We start from the raw sequence: 15,135 nt of genomic DNA on the forward strand, positions 1-15,135 counted from the left end.
ACCTTGAGTATAGACACTCTTATCGCCTAGGGAGGTAGTGTTGCTATACCAACAGACAACCCCTTCTGTTGGGGTAGGCTGCATCTACACTACGGGGTTATACTGGCATAGCTATAATGCCATAGCTGTGCAGGTATAGTCCTCATAATGCAGACATGTTCCAAGAGCGCACCTAGGGAGAAGAGCGTGACCTCTCTCCGATATGGAGCCCACCACAGTTATTCATGCCCTTGCCAGTCAAGACTAGATTTTTGTAATATGCTCTCTGTGGCTATACAGTGAGGCCACTTGGGAACTAAACTAATAAGCAGGAAGCTGGATTCCACCAACTTTTGAACAACTGTCTACTAAAGAAAAGCAGTTACTTGTCAGCATTTAAAAACATGCAGCTGTTGTAAATGTATACGCTATAAAACATATAAGACATAACATGGCCAAGTTAAATGTTGGTGTTGGAACCTTAACTTTCCCATTTCCAGACTCTGATTTTAACTGAGCAACTTTGTATTTAATATTATAAAATATGCACAGAAAATATCCAACAAGTTAACATTATTTCAGCTAACTATTACAGAAAAGGAGTTACAACCAACCAAGTATTTTTGTACTCTGGAGATCCAGAAGTTTCACTTCACCTTATTTTTAATGTTATCACATTTCTTCTGCTCAGGGAGCTGTCTCCGCTACAGTGAACAGACTACCCAGTGAAATATGTCCCTCTATCGTATTTTAAATTACAACTATTGACACCTGTTACAGATTGCATATTTATAATGATGTGGCGGGGATATTTTCTCAAATTATTTAGCCATTCTTTTTGTGAACTCAAACTGCAACAGATGTTTGGAAGATTATCAGAATCCACACAGGACACTGCTCTGGAAGAAGCTAAAAATCCTGTTATTAGATCACAGCTGATTGAAATACTGAATTCTAAATTAACACTGACTGGCAGAGAGCCCAAAACTACAACTGAGTATTAAATGCAAAACTGCACAAACACATGCAGAAGTAGGGACTGGGAAATCAAATGGGAGTGGTACTGGTAAAGCTTGATGAATGCTTGAAAAATATTTAATTTTACAAACCATGCTACTCCTGATTTATGCTCTTATTTCAAGTGTAGCTAGCTTGCCGCAGCAGCTTGGTTCCTGGGCTATTTTCTTGATTTGCTGTGTCCTTGCAAGAATAGGTACCCTATTTATGATTGCTAAAATAATGTATGACAGCAGATGACTCAATAAACATTCAAGTAAGAGAATAGCTGATGGAATATCCTTTATCTCTTTTCTATTTAGGTCTTTAACTGATAATAGACAGGTCTGTAATGGAGCAACCTTAGTCTACAAGTTTGTTGCCTATTGATACTGATGAAGTACAGAGTTAATTTTCCCAAACGTTTCATAAAACATTAAACAGACTTTAAAAACCAAACACAGATGAATGCTTCAGTATACTGGATACTATAAAAAAAAATTATCCCTAAACGCAGAAGCTTTATATTTCACAGTAATGGTTTTAATTGTTGCATTCATTTGTTCTTGGGGTTTATAACTTTGTAGACTTTGAGTAACAAAAATATCTGCACTACAGAACATCCCAGTGTAGAGACGATTTTCCTTTATCAAATTATACAGTATTTTATTATTCTACAGATGTTTAGAGTGAAGAGAAAGGGTACAGCTGCATACTTCAAGGAAGAGAACAGTTATGAAAAAGCAGGCACTAAAATATTCTTCAAAAAACCAGGCAGAAGAATCAGAAATAGCCAGCCTACAAAAATACCATATTTCCCCATGAATATTTGGACATTTTACATCAAACATGTAAAGCAGCTTGGAACAATCCACCAGTAAATGATGGATTAGTGGCGCATTATAAAACTGTGACAAGGGATTATTAAAAAAAAATAATAAAAAGTATTGCAGAGGAATACAAAAAGACTAAAGCAGAAACCTGAAACAGCAAAGTTCTCATTAATCACTGGGAGAAGCTTGCCTTTTTTTAAGCTATTGCTTCCCCCACATCCTTTCACTAAAAAAAACTCCAAAAAACAAAACAAAACAAAAAAAAACCAACCAAACATCCTGTTCTGCCGATGTCACAAAAGTGCTAGCCTTATTCACTCACAGCATCACTGAAGCAAGCCTAGGTACATACAGAGCGGCATTTAACTGGAGTGCTCATACACTATATTGTCCAAGAGGTAGCAAGTGAGAGAATGTATGTCTTTTTTCCTGCATGTTCTTTAAAAACCTAGGCAACAAGCTACTTAGACAAGATGTGTTCATGTACGAATTTAAGTAGAAGAGAAAGAAACAGTGTCACCAGCATCCCTGGAGAATAGAATTGTAAGTGTCAAGCAACTAGAATTTAGTCCAGAGAATCTGAGAGAGAAAACTGGCAAGTACAGATCATGAAGGAGGAAATCACCTACACAAAAGGACACAGAAAATCTCATTTTTCAGTTTTGCAATCTCTCCATCTGAAAATCTTATTCTAAGGATTTATATCAGGAAGTGAAGGTCAGTAGAGATTTTATAATGAATAAAATACTAAGTTAATTTTTCAAACATTAGGATATCATGTTATGTACGTTACGTCTAAATAGTAAAATGTAATTAATGCTTGCTAACAAAACAAAACATTGTGATTACATTTAAAAAAAATAAAAAACCAAAATTCTACTCAAATAGCTCTGAGAATGAGATGATGGATTCTAAATATGATCAGGCAATATTTAAAAAAAATCTTTTTACTTAAAATGTAATTATCTAGGATCTATTTAACTAAAACTTGATATGGGACTCAAGAGCAACTAGATGCTCTGATATTATAGTGTAGACCACCGTATAGATACCTAAGAGACTTAAGATGGATGGCCAAATTTAGTATTATAAAAACCACTCTAGTCTGTGGTGTGCCCCCATCTGTTTATCCAATGAGTTTATTCAATGGCAAACTCATTTCTTTGAAATTGATGCAGCTGTTTCATTGCCTATATTTTATGGTGGTTAGAAAGAAGGGCACCTACATTCTTGAGGGGTGGGTTGTTTTGTTTTTGTTATTTTTTAGAACTGCCTATATAATTTAGATGGGTGTGTTGGCATTTATATTTTAAAAATATGTTTATTGTTGTATTGTAGATGAGCATATGCCTTATATTCTTCCCAAATAAGCAAAATACACAAACTGCAACTGAGAATTCTGAGAAATATGTCCCCACATATGAGTAGCAGTTTTGTTTTTTTTAAGGACTATTGTGCTTCAATGAAAATGGTGCATAAGGTACAGTTATTTTAATGTGATCCTCAGATGGGTAATTTTTCCAGTGGTTTTTCCAACTTAAAAAAAGAAAGGTAGACAGACATGTGTACTACCTCACATAAACTTGAGAATATCTGCTATGTCAGAATTTTATAAGCTTCCATTCTCAGAAAAATTTTCCAATACTAAATTGTTATTTAGACAGGAGACAGAATCCATTACATCCACAATATGAAATAATATGTTCACACTGTAGTGAAATCACTAATCTTTTATTTCATAATCATTGCTAAAGTCATTTATGCTAGTAATTTAGCATAAACATTTCAAAAACACTTAAGTGCTTAGTATATGTCTACACTGCAGCCAGGAAATGTGAGGATACAGAAGGTCCTAGACAAATTAGAGGATTGGGCCAAAAGAAATCTGATGAGGTTCAACAAGGACAAGTGCAGAGTCCTGCACTTAGGACGGAAGAATCCCATGCACCGCTACAGACTAGGGACCGAATGGCTCGGCAGCAGTTCTGAAGAAAAGGACCTAGGGGTTACAGTGGATGAGAAGCTGGATATGAGTCAACAGTGTGCCCTTGTTGCCAAGAAGGCCAATGGCATCTTGGAATGTATAGGTAGGGGCATTGCCAGCAGATCGAGGGACGTGATCGTTCCCCTCTATTCGACATTGGTGAGGCCTCATCTGGAGTACTGTGTCCAGGTTTGGGCCCCACACTACAAGAAGGATGTGGAAAAATTGGAAAGAGTCCAGCGGAGGGCGACAAAAATGATTAGGAGACTGGAACACATGACTTATGAAGAGAGGCTGAGGGAACTGGGATTGTTTAGTCTGTGGAAGAGAAGAATGAGGGGGGATTTGATAGCTGCTTTTAACTACCTGAAAGGGGGTTCCAAAGAGGATGGATCTAGACTGTTCTCCGTGGTAGCAGATGACAGAATGAGGAGTAATGGTCTCAAGTTGCAGTGGGGGAGGTTTAGATTGGATATTAGGAAAAACTTTTTCACTAGGAGGGTGGTGAAACACTGGAATGCGTTACCTAGGAAGGTGGTGGAATCTCCTTTCTTAGAAGTTTTTAGGGTCAGCTCTCCAATAGTGCTCAATATTTAAGCCTCTGTAACTTCATACTATCAAAGTGATAAGCAATGTTGAATATCATGCTCCCTTTTCTGTTAAAGATATTTAAAATGTATGCAATTAACAAAAAAATTGTTCCATGATCTCTCATGTCAACAGACATGCGTACTACCTCATGTGTCCATTAAAAATTCTGACTGTTTAGTTTTTACACGGCAACCGAGTCAGGAGAAGATTTTCAAAAGGCACAAAGGGGAGTTAGGCACCCAACACCCACTGGAAGTCTGTGGGAGTTTAGTGCTTTATGCTCATTATGCCTCTTTTGAAAGTTTCCCTCTTAATAAACAGAAGTTTTTAAATGATGGGTAATTTCACTCCCACTGGTGTATTGTCTGACTGCAGATTCCTTAGGATTGAAATGTTCAGTGATTTACACAATAGTACCAAACATTTCTGCAACTGGAAAAGTATGAAAATACTCTATGATTTATTTTTCAAACAAATGCAAGTGCCAAAGATTCTCTTTGCTTATAGATTCAGACTGATCAGATTACTTCATTTTAAATTGCCCATAGAAAAATTAAAAGCACTGTTTCCTAATAAATTACTTTTCTAAATTACAGAACACTAATGTTTAAGAGCCACATAGTTCTTCTCCGTGGTGAAGCTTCTGGGACATCTCCTTATTTTTCTGGAACTGCAACTATAATCTTCCTTTCTTGTGGGGAGACAGTTGTGAAAAAATATTGAGTGGCATCACAATGGGAGTAACAATACAAAATGTAACAGGAAGCACAGCAATGGTAATTTGGCCACCCATGGCCATTTGTGATGACAGCTTTTACAGTATTATGTATCATCCCAACAGGAACAACATGCTGTCAGGTTATTCAAGAAAAAATTTTCAGAAAGAAGAGCGAGTGCCTGCTAGTCGGTCTTCATTTGTCATAGAAAACCTAACTCCACTAACCACCTACATATTGTGTGTAACCTGCCAATCTGCAAACCCCTCCAGTGACCAGTGCAGAATTTTTCACACATTAGAAGAAGATCCAGCATCTGCAAGCAACAAAAAAAAAAATCTGGCCCTGGGTATCTGGCTAACTAGCAGTATTCTGCTTCTCATCATTGCCGGGATCCTCCTTTACGGCTGCCTGCATATATGGTACCGCAAGAGACGAGAACGTGTAGAAGGACAAAACATGAACTCAGAACAGGACAAGGGGGAGGCTTGGACAATAAACAAGTCACACACCCCAGAGCAGTTTAACAAGCAAGGCAGATTAGTCCAAAGTGTTGAGGGTAAGAATGCAGAAGGTATCCAACTGGCTACCACAATAGAAAATCCCTTAACTTCTAAGGAGCCTACCATGCAAACTTCTAAAAGCCAGGAATTAGTGCCGATGACAGTTGGGCCATTTTAATTGGTAAACACCACTGCACAGATTAACTGTGCACCATGTGTGAAATATTTTAACCTACAGAGTTCTATACCTTTTACAGTTTGCATTTGAGGTGTTTAATTATTGCTGATGCACTCTTATCAGCATTCTTAACCACAACTGCCCCTCCCACCGTCAAACGCACAGCTGGGAGGGTCTCAATATTAAGGTTTAGAACTTAGTATTCTCTTGATTTGATTAAGAAAATATTATCAAGCATATAGCATAGAAATCAAAGGGTATTCTTGATTTTTGTTTTGGAGGCAGAGAATAAGGTTTATTCTAAAACGGTAAACCAAAATAAATAAATGAATGAAAAGGACAAAGGGAGAATTATTATTAAATAATAAACCAAACTGAAAATTGCATACTGAGACCTGTATTCTCATGCTGCAGGCAGCTCGAATGCCCTGTATTAAATGACTACATCTATAATGGCCTGTCACGTTTATCATCCACATTATTCAGGATCAGGTTGTACGTTGTACTTGACAGTTCCATTCAAAACAAGTTCTAGTTGTAGGACACCAGCTAAATTCATTGATATTCGAAAAAAAGGATTCCTATTTCACCCAATTTAAATATGCACTCAGGAAGGTGACACCAGCAAGAGGCACTCTAGTTACACCACCATGAGAGGTTAAGGTATTCAACGCTTAATGCTGCAGTTTAATGCTTAAAGCTGCAGCTATAAGAGGGAAGTGCTCATTGCACAGCATTGAAAGGGGAGATCATGAGACCCAAAACCATGACTCATGATTGCTCTTTCCCTAAACTGAAGGGGGAGAACAGAACACAATGGCAGGTCTTTATCCAGCCACCAATTTCTGTTAATGTACCAAGAGTAAAAGCAGCTAGACTATGACTGAGTACACGTATTTTTGAGATTATGGAAATTTACATGCAACTACAGTTCTCCTGAAGATCTTGTCAACACTATCCTTGAACTGGAAATGTGGGCACCCTGGAAGAATGATACGTCCAGTGTTTTCACACATTCATCACATTCCACAGTTTTCAATCTATTAAGCACATATTTCTTCCTTTTAAATTGATATATTTTAGTGTTATTATATAATATGGTGTGTGTGTGTGTGGCTGTACAATATACTGTGATTTTATGCATTTATTTTAAACTGATATTAAAAGAATGTATATTGAAACTCAACATTCACTTAGCCAGCTTGATCTATTCCAGCAGACAAAGAAGGGCAACTGTTAGCATAGCCATTGCCATCAATTTTAATGGCTTTCTGGAAGCCAAGGTGGTCTATTACAGACAGGTCTGATAATGTAGCAGCCACTTAAACACTTCACAGCAGGCTGTGTGGCTTTTCCAGCTACTCCACTCCTGAAGTGTTTCAACCATTCTGTGACTGATACTTCAGTTTTCTTAGTGCTAAGGTAGTCATACAGATGGAAATCATAGCTGGCACAATCAGAAAACAAATTTGCTCCATTCGCTTTGCCGTTGGGAGATAACACAACATAATTCTGTGCCAAATGGATGGTGACTCTCCTTTCATAGAAATATGCTCAAAATTATATTGCTGTACTCAATTAACCTTTATACCTGGTCTGTAAATGTTAAATAATGTCACATACATTTTTTTTCAGTTGATTGTGTTGTCCTTTTGTCTTTTAAATAAACTGTGTCCGATGTTGAAAATTTACTGGTGTTTCAAATGGAGATAATTACCCAAAGCAAACACTAGCAACTGAAATAAAGTCTGCTCAGAAACTGAAGTTGTCCCTGCAGTTTTATCTCCAAAACGAATGCAGAGAAATAAACTACTGCATGCCTCTTTTTATCAACTATGATGAAATACTTGTTCTAGTTAAATTAATTCAGAGCAGAGAGACTCATATAGGGAGGAAAGATTATCCTGTGGTTATGACATAAGTCCATGAGATCAGAGACCTGGCTCTGTGCCCAGCTCTGCCAATGGCTTATAGCATGACTTTGCAAAGTTACTAATTTCTCTGTACTTCAGTTTCCTAATTTGTGACATGGGGACTGTCATCATTCCAGGCTGACTCGTGTGCCCCCTTGCAGGTAGGCATAGAGTTACAGGTGAGCCCTTACTAGATTTTCCCGATGCTAAAGAGCACCTCCCTGTGGAGGGTTTCATTTCTTAACAGAAAAGCCAAAACAGAATATAAACAAAACTTTCACTCCAGCATCTCATTTGGGTGACTAAGTCGTTCCTAGCCCTTCTGTCCCCGACCTGAGTCCAGGGCTTGTTTCCATCCAGGCCCTTTCCCCAAGATTGTCTCTGCCCTGCAGTTAGGCCTACTGCTCCTACTGGAGTAAGACCCTTCTCTGGATTCAGAGGTCCAGGGAGGTCCAACCACTGCAACTCTTCTCTAGGACAGCAGCTGATCTTCGCCAGGGCAGTATCTTGGAGACCTCTGGCTGAGACCAGACCCTCCTCTCCAGACAGACTCCCCATTCTGGTGGGTTCCCCAGAGAACTCATCCTCTAGGCTCCCTACCCAGCCCTCTTGCTCAGGCCTCTTCTGGGAGCTCCTCTCCACAGGAGCATCCTGTCTCCCTTTGGAGTTTCCCTCTAATTGAGCTTGGATAACCTTTATTAGGTCCAGCTGCTTGGTTACTAATTAGCCACCTGAGGCAGTTAATAATCCCCAGGTAGGGCTGTCTCAGGCAGACAAGGCCCTAATTTCCCATTAAGGGCAGCTGCCCTGTGACAGGGACTCAACAAAATTCCCAGAGATTTAGAGAGGGTCAATTAATTGATGTTAGTATGCCACACTGAGATCCTTGATAGAAACTGCTATAGAAGTATTATATTATTTACAATTTTCAACTGTGATAAAATCTTTGTATTACTTCAGGCTTTTACTTATTACAGCCCTGTACACACAGCAATGACAAAAAATGTAGGCATTTAAAAGCCTAAGTCGCAGTGTCTTTCAACAGGAATTAAGGACTTCAAGAGACAAGCTTTGAGCAGGGGGTTGGACTAGATGACCTCCTGAGGTCCCTTCCAACCCTGATATTCTATGATTCTAATATGGGTGAGGTATTGGATGAACTTCTGTTGGTGAAAGAGACAAGCTTTTGAGCTACACAGAGCTCTTCTGATTTGGGAAAGGTACTCAGCCTCACAGCTAAATACACCATGGAACAGACTGTTAAGCCTAAATGCTTAAGTCAGTTTTGAAAATGCGACATAGGAGCTTTTGAAAGTTTCACCCTATATAGAATTAGAACATTCATAATCTTCTGCTCTGAGCAATATTGATTGATTTGGCTTTCTAACCTGTGAGAATCTGCAGTCAGATAATCTCTCTACCATCTCAGGTTCACTGTGGTGGTCTTGTGTTTTGGCAGCTTGCCCTTCGATTAAATGAGAAGGTATATATTTAGAGTAACTACTGAGACTGCTAATAAGAACCAACTAGTGCAAATTAATATTGACCTGTGTCCACTAGGAACTGAATTGAAACTACAGTGGTTTATATTAAATCAACAGAACAGCCAGACGGCCATGCTTTTTGTGTGTGTGTGTTAAGTACTAAGTGGTTTAGAGGTGAAAAGCTCATTGTACTATCTCCACTCCCCTAAGACATCAAATCCTCCTACCAAACTGTTATCAAAATATGCTTCGTGTTCCTATGGTTATTTGCATAACACATAACTGACATTAACAGAAAAAAAGAGAGGCGAGGTTACAGATGGAAGAAGAGACACTCAGAATGCTCTACTTGTCATCTAGTTTCTCATCAAAGACAAGTATACATCATGAGTGAAATCCTGCCCCGATTAAGTCAGTGAGAGTTTTGCCATTGACTTTAATGAGGCCAAGATTTCACCCTATGTCTTTAATTTGGATGATGGAATATTTTTCCTCTACAAAATAAATTAGATGATATACACACAGAGCTCTGAAGACCTAACTGTATATTAACTGTTTAAGTATTAGTAAATCCTCTCTAAGCCAAAAGTAGCCTCTGTAGTGGCTGGTCTATATATCCCCCATAAGAATTCTATGCTTCATAATCAGATAAAGCTAATCATGATTCTTAAGGTAATATTCTCCCATTTGGGAGTTATACAATATTTTATATGGCCATCCAATGTTTCCTCCTCCTCCAGAGCCATCTCTCCATAACCTGATGGCAGTATGTCCCATAAGGCTATTTGACTCTTGAATGAAATCAAGAGACATCATTCTGCATGCTCTCAAACATTCTCGCCGACATAAAGTCAGTCATTTTGCAGTTAGGTTTTTTTCTAGCTGACTGTTCTATTCCCAATGCCAGCCAGGAGGAGCAGTTCACAATATCCACTGGCCTATATCTCATTACTGATGTGAAAGCAGGGGCCTGTAGGTACATAAAATCAGGTGTCCCTGATCCTCCTGTAGGAACTGACCAGTTAACCAGAAGAGCATGACAGGAAAGCATACACAACCTGAAGTGTGTGTGTTCATTTCTTATCAGAAAATCTCCCAAATCAAAAAAGGTGGGGTGTTTTGTTATGGGTTTTTAAAATTATTTTTAAAATACTTTGCTGACTGAAGGATGGGTTGCTAATCTTATCAGCAGTCACAGTGGGAGTTAATACCTCTTTTATTGCAGAGCTGTGAGAAGTTAAAGAAGAGAATGTGGTTGGGAGTGCTGGATGATGAAAAAGGGGAACTCAATGGCATGATCTGTCCTCACTTCTCAGTTGGCTCCATTATTTGCAGATGGAGGGCATTTTATTTTGAAAGGGTTCTGCAACAGGTTAATCTTCCAGGTAAACAAGTTTAGCCTTGGAATCTGTAAATCTCTGTAATCTGTAAATTGGTTAGTCTCTAAGGTGCCACAAGGACTCCTTTTCTTTTTGCGAATACAGACTAACACGGCTGTTACTCTGAAACCTGTAAATCTCTGAAAGTTCATCTCCAGCAGAGCATTCAGAATCTTGCATAATAATCCAAAGATTGCAGATATTTTTTTCCTGGACCCCAAATGCCCTACCACCATCATACATCAAATATTTTAAATTCAATAGTGAAGTTCTCTGCTGCAGGAAACACACAACAGGCATACACATTCAGACCATCATTCAAAGAAGGAGTAAAGAATATAATAAATCTAATGTGATGTAGAGTTCTGCTTTCCCCCAACACACTGTTCAATAACTGCTTGGAAGTGAATAGTCTAATTAAAATCACTACTTGTGGCAACACTCAGTTCAACTTTTAAATTTTCCATATAAAGAAAGATTAATTCTCATTTTTCCTTCATGTTTTAGAAGCACACATTTTACAATAGCAATCATTACCTTGGGACTGCAAGTTTAGCATTTCTGAGTTGTAATTTCTCTGTCTATAATTAGCTATATAAGCCTGGACAAATCACTTAAATCAATCTGTCTCAGTTTCCTCCATCTGTAAAAATTGATATTATAATCCTGACAACACCTAAGAGTGGTGGTGCAATAATTAATTTATGTGTATACAGTACTTTGAAAACGAGATATGCTAAGTATAATTAGATAATGAAAAGTAACCACACAAGAACGAAACATACCTAGGTGGCTCACTGAATCAGTTATAATTCTAAATGCAATACATAAGATTTGCAACCTCTTCTGAATTAATACCCATCTAACTGTATCATGAAATGAGAAATATTCTTCACATAAAGCTTGCACTTTGTCTCTCTTCTTACTTGAAAAATGCTGCAAAATTAGAGTGATAATTCATCTCCTCTATTTAAAATACTTTCTAAGTGCCTTAACAAGTCACTGTTACTCCAAAACTATGGGCTGGGATGGGGGACAGGATGTTCAGAAAAATTACCACCCATTCCTTCCCACGAACTTTTTAGGATATCAGTGTGACACTACATCCCATATTCTTCATAGAGATATGGTTATTATATGATTATGTCATAACTAAGATGGGTTTTATGCAATATGGGTCATGTGAGATATCATTGGAAAGGTTATGATTTACTGAATATGATTATCCTATTTCTATGCGTGTATCATTTTTGTATCTGAAGTTAGGAATATTATCTATGCATCTCTTACACGTGTTTGCACGTGAGGCACGCCCACTGGGCAGAATGCAATCATTCCAGATGGCAGGTTGGGAAAGGCCATTAGGGGGAACAATAGGTCTTTGAAGATGCTAATCTCCCACTAGGGAGCCTTCCTGGGGATGCTGCAAACAGCCTCTGAGTTATGACTGCAGGGACATGTGACCAAGTCACCTGGTACTGGACTCCATGATGATACTAGTGTTTTCCACTGATTGGGTGGTGGGGTTGGAATCACACTGGGAGACAAAGGATTCCCACCATATGCAAAAACTATTTAAGGCAGGGGAGTGACATCATCAAGGTTGGTTCTTCATTGACTCCCCGCCCAAGAAAAAGGACTGCTGGAAATACCTGAAAACAAAAAGACTGGACTAGGAGAGAAGGGCTGAGCCCAGGCAAGAGGATTGTCTAGCCTGTGAAAGAAATATCAGGAGTTTTAAGCTGCAAGCAAATGCATCTTGCCTTCAAGAATCTGCAATCTGCCTAAAACAACATTTAGGGTGAGAATTTGCTATTTATAACCAATTTCTTTAGTATATTAAGCTTAGATTGTATATTTGTTTTATTTACTAGGTAACCTGCTTTGAACGGTTTGCTATCTCTTATAATCACTTAAAACCTATCTTTTGAAGTTAATAAACTTGCTTTTGTTTTGTCTAAAACCAGCGTGTGTGGAAATCATAACTTGGGATAGAAAGCTGTGTATATTCCCCTCCACACTGAGGGAGGAGGCGAATTTCATGATCTTACGCTGTATAGTTCTCTGTGCAGTGCAAGACAGTATAATTTTGGGTTCACAGTCAGGGGGATGTGCACTTGAGTACTGGGCAGTTCCTTAGCTGAGCCTTCCCATGCAGAGCTGATCTCAGCATGTGTGTGTACAGCTGCAGCTGGGTGCGTCTCTACCTGTATGTGTGCTGGTAAAGTGCAGTCTGAAGCCTGGGAGAAGGCTTGGCAGGCTGCATAGCAATACAGTTTAAAACGGAATCCAGGCTAGTGGGTCAGGCAGGCTCAGTGGTACCCCAGTTCCAGGCGGCACCCCGAAGGATTCCGTCATAATCAGGATCTAGGAAATGAAGTTTATTTTGTAAAGTGTTTTTTAAAAAGCAGCGATGCTGCTGCAAGAAGAATATAGACTCAGGGTTTTTTTACACTACTAAATTTACGAATTATTTCTTTCTCACCATCCATTTAATAAAAGCTTCGTATTAATTCCTATACATACACATTCCATAAGCAAAACACAAAATGAGTGTCAGTCTAAAAATCAAACAAATAATAGGAAATGTGACTTCATGGAGTTATAATGGAAGTGTCAAGTTGGGAATTTACTGCTCTCGTGATACATTAAAGTACTGTAGCTGGATATTAAATAAGTAAGATAACTTTGTGACCATAAAATGTTTATTGCTAAGAACGGGTAATTAATTCCCAAGCTTTCAGGGATGAGAAAGGATTTTATACCCCCAATATACAATATTACAGAGATCAGCATGTGAGTAGTTCTATTAAAGTAAATAAAACTACTCACTTGAAGTTATGTGCATACACATAAGCATTTGCAGGATGGGGCATTTTGGGTATCAGATGCTGTCTCATGCTTAAGGCACAGGATGAGGAGTCAGGAGTGCTACACATTCACTGTTGTAACCTGGCATAAAGCCATCATCCTCTACCCGTTTCTGTTAGCTGATCTGTAAAATAAGGAGGACAATTCTAATCTATCCAACAGGGTTGCTGGAAAGCTGAGTTGATTAGTGTTGGTAAAGCAACTTTCCAGATCCTTGAAATGTAGATACCATAGAAATGCAGAGGTTTTTTTTAAACAGTTTAATGTCTGAGATTTTGAGAGACAGTCCTTATGTTTATTTTAAAGTCTGATTACAGTCAAAGGGCAGCTTTTCCTATTTGTTTCATTTCACTTTATAACCACCACCACAGTAATTGCAAAGAAGCAGCAGCTACTCTCAGTGTGGGCTCATGTTCCCTCTCTCTGTGGTTGACAAAAATTCTACAGCTCATTTTTTGTTCAGTTCTCCTCTGCCACCGTGGAGAATTGTGCAATCTAAGTTTGACATGAGAACTAATTTTTAACAACATTAGATACAGCCAAACATCAAACCACAAAGTTTACACTGTCTTGCAAATATCACTGCACCTTTCACTCAAAATCCAAGAGCAAATTAGATTTAAAATATCCTCAAGAAGCATATGCACTAAATACTTAAGCAAATTAAGGTAAATTTCATAATCAATCATTTCTGTACTGTAACATTTTTCAGAAAAGTTCTGTCATCAAGTATATAAAAACCACAAATATAGGGTAGTAAAATCTAACCTTCGATCCATGGAGATATTGGGGCTGTGCATTAGGTTGCTTATCTCTCTGAAACTCCTGAGAAAAGGGTAACACAGTACGAACAAATCTACAAAAGCAAAATATAGACATAGTTAGTTACACTGGCACATCTAATATACCTAAATACTTGCTTCTGTCCACACACAAAATCAAATCGCCATTCTAACCCTACAGTCCAAGTCAAGTAAGGGGCAGCATACAGTTGCACTGCCCCAGGAACAGGGCAGAAACCACACTGCAATTCCACACCTTTTTGCTGCTGCAGCTTACTTCCCATTTTGTGCTGGCTCCAATATGCCCATCAGCACACTGAAGGGTACTTCTCTTGCACCTGCATTGGAGAAGAATTAGCAGCCCAATGTTGGCTGCTCTCCCTCTTTCCCCATGTAGGTGCTAATGATACGGGTAGCCCACAAAGGGGAGAAAAGGATTTCCTTACACCTCCTTACTCCCATTAATAGGCAATTGAGTCCTCAATAGTTAGAGATTGAACAGAACTACAAATCCTCTGCCAATGAAGAAAATGCAGAATTGTTCCCTACAGTTTACATACTAGTGTGTGTTACTACAATTCTTCCCATATGCCTACAGGTTTAAACACAGAATGCCTTCCAATAGTGCAGTAAACAAAATAACTAGCATCTATTGTATGTGGTTCTTTCCTCCTACCCATCTTCCTTTATCCACAGAGAAAATCTGTGTGGAATACATTTTTTTATTTTTTTTTAAATGTATGCACAGTGTGCTGAGGTGCTATGTGTTTTTATTAGTGAAGGCCAAGTAGAAAAGTGCTCCTTCCACCTGGAACGGAAGGTGGCAAACAATTTACCCTGGTGGCAGACAATTTCATTGCACAAAAAGAACGTACCTCTAATAGACACACTCCTGTCAGAAAGCGCAGTGATACATCTGGTATGTT

The 15,135-nt window shown here is 38.6% G+C and overlaps 2 protein-coding genes across 4 annotated transcripts in view; one reads left to right on the forward strand and one right to left on the reverse strand.

Moving 5' to 3' along the window:
- Window positions 1-15,135, reverse strand: part of CYFIP1 (cytoplasmic FMR1 interacting protein 1) — a 129,504-nt gene that overhangs the window by 29,127 nt on the left and 85,242 nt on the right. For all 3 annotated transcript variants that reach the window (XM_077814928.1, XM_077814920.1, XM_077814939.1), the window contains exon 23: window positions 14,196-14,283. In XM_077814928.1, coding sequence (XP_077671054.1) covers window positions 14,196-14,283 — 88 coding nt within the window. The remainder of the gene's footprint in view (window positions 1-14,195; window positions 14,284-15,135) is intronic.
- On the forward strand, window positions 5,118-5,780 carry LOC144257465 (fibronectin type III domain-containing protein 9-like). The gene has a single exon (XM_077805444.1). The coding sequence runs from the start codon at window positions 5,118-5,120 to the stop codon at window positions 5,778-5,780; it is 663 nt and encodes a 220-aa protein (XP_077661570.1).

The sequence above is a fragment of the Eretmochelys imbricata genome, chromosome 1, assembly GCF_965152235.1.
Source record: "Eretmochelys imbricata isolate rEreImb1 chromosome 1, rEreImb1.hap1, whole genome shotgun sequence".
In the NCBI taxonomy this organism is placed as follows: domain Eukaryota; kingdom Metazoa; phylum Chordata; order Testudines; family Cheloniidae; genus Eretmochelys; species Eretmochelys imbricata.